This window comes from Anoplopoma fimbria, chromosome 3, assembly GCF_027596085.1.
Source record: "Anoplopoma fimbria isolate UVic2021 breed Golden Eagle Sablefish chromosome 3, Afim_UVic_2022, whole genome shotgun sequence".
NCBI lineage: Eukaryota > Metazoa > Chordata > Actinopteri > Perciformes > Anoplopomatidae > Anoplopoma > Anoplopoma fimbria.
Genome location: NC_072451.1, coordinates 6160013 through 6166012, shown reverse-complemented (window position 1 = coordinate 6166012; position 6000 = coordinate 6160013). Strand labels below are relative to the sequence as shown.

The following is a 6000-nucleotide window of genomic DNA, read 5'->3' as shown; positions in this document are numbered from 1 at the left end:
GTGAGTCCACTGCAGGACAAACAAGTTAATATATATATATATATATTTACATATATATATATATACTTCATTAAACCACGTGGGGCACAGTCAACAGTGTCCATGTGTGACATATACAGCCTGGACTCTCCACGATGCAACATGAGTTGGGCGATGGAGCCTGCTAACTTCTACGAGAGCAACAAGCTGGGCAACCCCCTGCAGCCCGGGCTCTGCAAGCCGGGCAGCAGGGGTGACAGCACGGTGGAGGTGGAGCAGCATGGAGGTGGAGGTGGTGGAGGTGGAGGAGGCATGGTGGAGCTCAGCACCGCCGCAGCCATGTACGACGACGAGAGCGCAATCGACTTCAGCCAGTACATCGAGTCCATGACGGCCGTGCCCAACTTGGAGCTGTGCAACGACGAGCTGTTCCTCGACCTGTTCAACACGGTGAAGCAGGAGAAGCTGGACTTCTACACCATGCAGAGCCCGGCGGTGCTGCAGGGCGACCAGCAGCAGCAGCACCAGCAGCAGCAGCTTTACGCAGCGGAGAGGCGGCCGGACGCGGGGATGGATAAAGGCTCCTTTTGCGCACCCATCAAGCAGGAGTCCGACTGGAGCGACAGCGACGGGTCCTCGTCTCTGCCTTCACAGATCGAGAGCTGTGCGCAGACCTCCGTCAGCCTCACCACGGGGCAGCCGACGCCTCCCACCACCCCGGAGCCCGTCTCCAGCCTCAGCTCGGCCAAGTCGTCCCCGCGTAAAGGGAAGAGGGTGGACCGGTACAGCGTGGAGTACCGACAGAGGCGAGAGAGGAATAACATTGCGGTGAGGAAGAGCAGGGACAAGGCGAAGAGGCGCAACATTGACATGCAGCAGAAGTTGCTTGAACTGGGCTCTGAGAACGACAAGCTGCACAAAACTATCGACCAGCTGACCAGAGAGCTCTCCGGCCTCAGAGACTTCTTCAAGCAGATGCCCAGCTCCTCCTTTGCGGGCTCCACCAGCTCAGCGAGCCGGTGACAGATTCAATCATCTATGGACTGAGCTATTAGGAGACATACCTCAACAGACTATTTTTTTTTTTTTTTTTTTTTTATACCATCTGTACCAGATGTATTTTAAGCTTACCATAATGGCACTGGAAAATATATGACGTTGCTGCCATATTTTTTTGTGGGATTTTTTTCCTCTGTATTAAATTATTTTACCACTGCATTTACATGATGTTATTATACCTGATATGGTACATGTTATAATTCCAAACTTTGTATAAGAGCCAGAGCATGATCTTTTATATAGTTTGTATGAAAACCTTGAAAACATTTTGTTTATGGAAATCTATAATAAAAAAAAAAAAAAATCGCTGAAAAGGTGCAGAACTCTCCTGGTCTGTGAGTAATCTTTGCATTGACAACATGTTGAGGGAGCAGCTGGAGTGTGTTCAGAGGAAGAAGTGAGAGTGCAACAGGAAATGGAAAGCAAAGTCAGCAAAAAAATACATCTTTATTGACAAGAGTGTCTTTAAGTGATCTTAAATACAGAGGTAGAAAAATTGAAAAGAAAAAAGAAAACACTTAAAAAAAAAACGTGTTTCCAGCCAAAAGTCCCAGTTGCTGAACTGAACTGCGTGGGCTGCTTTGACAGACTGCATGCCACTGGTCTACCCTTGGGCTGTCAAGTCCTGGTCCACAGGATCACATATCATTAACACAAACAAGACCTTGTCTCCTTGCAGCTCGTTCACTTCAGCCTCAAGCTGTCAGGGAGGCCTTCGGAGGGGAGGGCAGGGCAGGGGAGGGCAGGGGAGGGGGAGAAGAGGGGCTCTGACGGAGGGCCTAATGTGCAGATCCCTGGAGCCGATTTGAAGACCTGAGGATTGATATCGTTAGCTCTTTGCCTTGACGGCCTCAGAGGCAGATTTCTTCCAGGCTGATCCAGAGGGCGGGTTTCCTGGTGACGGCACGGACGTAAACGGCGAGGGGCCCCACCTCTTTTCCCAGGACATTCTCCACATCGTAACCTGGGAACTGAAAACACACTTTATTCACCATCTGTCTGAAACCATAATACTCCCTTTAAAACACATGCACATGGTTTCTTAAATATAGTTTTTTTTAAATCTGCTTAAGTTGCAGGAATATTTGAGTGCACATAAGTCCCTGACCTTTGCACACTCCACTCTGATCAGCAGTATTTCTATTCAACTAAGAGTATTTGCACTCACAAGTTCTCCCTGGTAAACAGAATAAATGCCGACAATGCAAATAACACTGCATTTGTAAGATTATGATATTTGCAACCACCTTTAAAGTTATATAGAAAACTAAATATATTACCCCATTCAGTAAAAACTGCATGCAAACTTAAAGAAAAAAACAAACATTCACTAAATACAAGAGGTGGGTGGGAGATTACGTCAGTATTTTGGCGGCAAATTCCTTTTAACTGTTTAAGTGACCAGCATGACTCAGGTTTCTTTTTTTGTTGTTGTTAAGTACAGATTAAGGCTTTATCACCCCGACATGAACAGATGAACAGTGCTTTCAGGACATATTGACAGGAGATCAATGCACCGAGCCGTTCAGCCCAAGAGTTATGTAACAGTTTAGTAAAAGCAAACTTTACCTCATGACCCTCCAGCGCGGCAGCGTTTAAGATCGACCTGATCGTCTTCTGCTGCAGCTGTCGGGACAGATGAAAAAAGATTTGGAGTCATTAATGTCTCCTTTAATTACAGCCTTAATGTTGTTAATGAAAAACTAATGCTGGTGAATAACTGATTGATCGACGGGGCTGAAATATGAGCGGGCTGATAAGAAGAAGGCTGATCAGTTTATCAGTTTGGCTCGCTTAGTTTTCTGATAACAAAGTCACAGCAGGTTTTACATAATGAGAACACGTTCATGCTGCTGCAGGGAAGGAGTTTATTTATTCTGCCCTTTTAATGTGCAGGAATCTCAGAGGAAGGATTCAGCGTCTTGCTAAAAGGACACTTCAACAAGACTGAAGCTTCTTTGTCAAAAGGTTTGACCCAAGCCTACCCTCTATGATCACCCCCACCTTGCTGCACTTTGTACTGTCAATCTTCTGATATTACATTTATTTAAAAAAGAAATTCCACCAGCATATAGCAAAAGTTGAATGTTTCGGGAAATAAATGGGGTTTTTTTTCTTGCCAAGGATTAGATGAGAAGCTCAATACCACTCACATGTCTGTGGCGTAAATATAAAGCAGCCGGTTAGCTTAGCATAAAGACTGGAAACAGCTAGCATGGCTCTGTCAGAAGGTAACAAAATCTGTCTACCGGGAACGACTGGGACAAATTCCCAGAAATAATGTGGAAACTCCAGGAATGTATGGGTCCGAACCAAGGAATAGAATGACACATAACGTCCCATAAAACGGCACATCATCGCTTTTACACACTGGCTTTTGTACAGATTAAACAAATGAAATATTATTGTATAATTATTGAGCTTTAGAGGTGTATTTCTATCTTTGGACAGAACCAGGCTTTGTCTTAAGCTAAGCTCATGCTGCTGGATGTAGCTTCATATTTACTCGGCAGAAAGCGTATAAGTGTATTCCCCAAGTGTTGCACTACCCCTTTAAATACTTGTCAGCTGAGCTGTGTAAAATAATACTCAGCCTTGAATAAGTTTGATTTTTGAAAAACTGATTCACGATACATTGGACTTTAAAATTCATACTTTAAACCCAATACTTTTCCTACCTTAACCTTTAAAGTGCAATTATTTAATGAAGAACTCAGAAACACTTCCATCTGAATCCTTGTTTCCGGCTTGTCCACCGACGACTTACAAGAAACACAGTGGAAGTTAGAACTGTGGAAAGAAAACAAAATAAACTTGTGATTTTCCGTGATGTTTGTTTGCATGAACCTTCAGTTATTTTTGATTTAACTTGAGAAACTTACGGTCTTTCAGGTAACGTCTCTAAGTTCTCACTTCCACAGCGGTTGCAGGCCGGCCAGGAATAAGCTGTGGTCTCATCCACACCAACTATCACCCCTGCAGGCAGAAATTAAAGTGTTGAAATCCAATATTAACACACAAAGAAACCTATGGAAACAGGTGAACACTGTACTTTTAAACTTGGATATAGTTTACTTTCATTAGCTTATCTTTTATCATCAATTTTACTTACAATTTAAGTCAATTTTCAAGGAAAAACACTGACGCCTAACTTGAAGAAACTGATAAAGGATCTACATTGGTTTCAAAGTGTGTGTATGTTTGTGACAGGGTGTAAGAGATAAACACATCCCTTCGTTTTTATCTGAGATGGCAGTGATAAAACGCTCCCTGCTTGAACACCATCACTTAACAACCAGACGTGCTGCTGCTCCACAAACACAAACACGGGGCGGTTAATGAGATACTGAATTTAACGCAGATAAATTGCACATGCACATTGCGGTCTGAGCCCTTTTTTTCCACTTGTAATTTCCAGAAGATAGTATCCACGCACGAGTGCAAAAGATAATAAGTTTGTTTTATTTTTTTCAGCCACCTGACCAAACATGTTCGTCCAGAGGGGCCAGAACCAAGAGGGCTCACAGTTTGATCTTTGCCCTCAACTGTGACACGCAGTCGACAGATGCAGATTATTATCTGATTCACACTGGGGGGGGTTTTCTGCACCATATTTACATAATTGGAAAGAATCAAAGAAGAAGGGGCGGCTGTGTAGTGGAGAGCAAGGTAGTTCTCCAATCAGAGGATCGGTGGTTCGATACCCGGCAGTCGATGTGTCCTTGGGAAAGACACTTAACTCCAAGTTGCTCCCGAAGGCTTGCCATCGGTGTGGACTGGATGTTGCATGAATGTTAGTTAGAGTCTGATGGTGGCACCTTGCATGGTAGCCTGTCATCAGTGTGTGAATGGGTGAATGATATGTAATATACTACTGATTGTAAGTCGCTTTGGATAAAAGCGTCTGCTAAATGACTGTAATGTAAAGTAATATTTCACAAAAGGACTTTCAAAGAAAAGTGGGTCTTTCTATATTTGAATTTGGTTGCAAAATGTTTTTTCGACATATTTAATGTTTGCGAATAGGACAAAGCTTGATAGAGTAAGGAAACATGCACATTGACCATATGAAATAGAGGTTTAGAGGAGACAACGCAATGTCCCTTCAATCTGTAACTCATTTTCACCAAAACATTGCTCCCTCATCTGAATTTTAAAGCCGTATGGGGAGCAGACGTGTTGATTTCACAGACACAATGACATGGGAATTGATAGGAATCCAACTAAATTCCATGTGTTTTTGTTTCCTAAAGTCCCAAACAATGACAGCCTGAGGACACTGAATAACAAACAGCAGAAAGCGATGCCTTGAAGCCACATCAAGGCCTTGCTGAGCTGTAAACTTGTGTTTGTAAAAAACAAGTGGTTTTTTTTTTTCTTCCCCTGAGGAAAACAACCCATTGGGCATGTTCTGCAGGAATCACATGGAAACCACAGGAATCAGTGAGAAAAATGGGGTGTGGGGGGGGACTGACCTGAGAGAGAGCAGACGGAGTTGGGCGTGATCTCAGGACTCAGAGGATCCAGTCTGACAGGTCGGGGCAGGGTCTCTGCCTGAGGCGGAGACGGATCGCCCTCAGGGTCCACAGAGATCATCTCAACCACTGACTGCTCCACACACAGCAGAACACCTAGATTTGGAAATTTGGAAAATGTTATTACAAAAATACGGATGGAAAATGTGCATCAAAACCAGAGCTCGGATTGTGTTCATCCCCAAACCAGCAAAAGGTTTTATACGACTGTTTAAAATCGCATACGAAGCAGTACTCCTAAAACACCTGTAAACACACTTGTGTAAGTTTCCCTTTAAGTACAAATACAGAGGTATAATGAGCACATTGTACTTAAAGGTATACTATGTATCACTGTCAGTTGCAAAGTTCGCTTCCTGCTTGGCTCAATGAAGAGAGGGAGTGCCGTAAGCGAGGACAAAGCAATGAAACAGTGAAATAAAACTTT

At 43.6% G+C, this 6000-nt stretch overlaps 2 protein-coding genes across 2 annotated transcripts in view; one reads left to right on the top strand and one right to left on the bottom strand.

Annotated features, from left to right (window-relative positions):
* Positions 1-1350, top strand: part of cebpd (CCAAT enhancer binding protein delta) — a 1412-nt gene extending 62 nt beyond the window's left edge. The window contains exon 1 of the mRNA XM_054596363.1: positions 1-1350. This exon is cut by the window's left edge and continues 62 nt beyond it. Coding sequence (XP_054452338.1) covers positions 103-1002 — 900 coding nt within the window. The 5' untranslated portion in view covers positions 1-102 and the 3' untranslated portion in view covers positions 1003-1350.
* Positions 1351-1528: 178 nt separating this feature from the next.
* spidr (scaffold protein involved in DNA repair) overlaps positions 1529-6000 on the bottom strand; it is a 34222-nt gene continuing 29750 nt past the window's right edge. The window contains exons 16-20 of the mRNA XM_054626929.1: positions 5514-5669; positions 3921-4014; positions 3717-3828; positions 2608-2664; positions 1529-2009 (exon numbers count right to left, since the gene is read on the bottom strand). Of these exons, the coding sequence (XP_054482904.1) occupies positions 1890-2009; positions 2608-2664; positions 3717-3828; positions 3921-4014; positions 5514-5669 (539 nt within the window). The 3' untranslated portion in view covers positions 1529-1889. The remainder of the gene's footprint in view (positions 2010-2607; positions 2665-3716; positions 3829-3920; positions 4015-5513; positions 5670-6000) is intronic.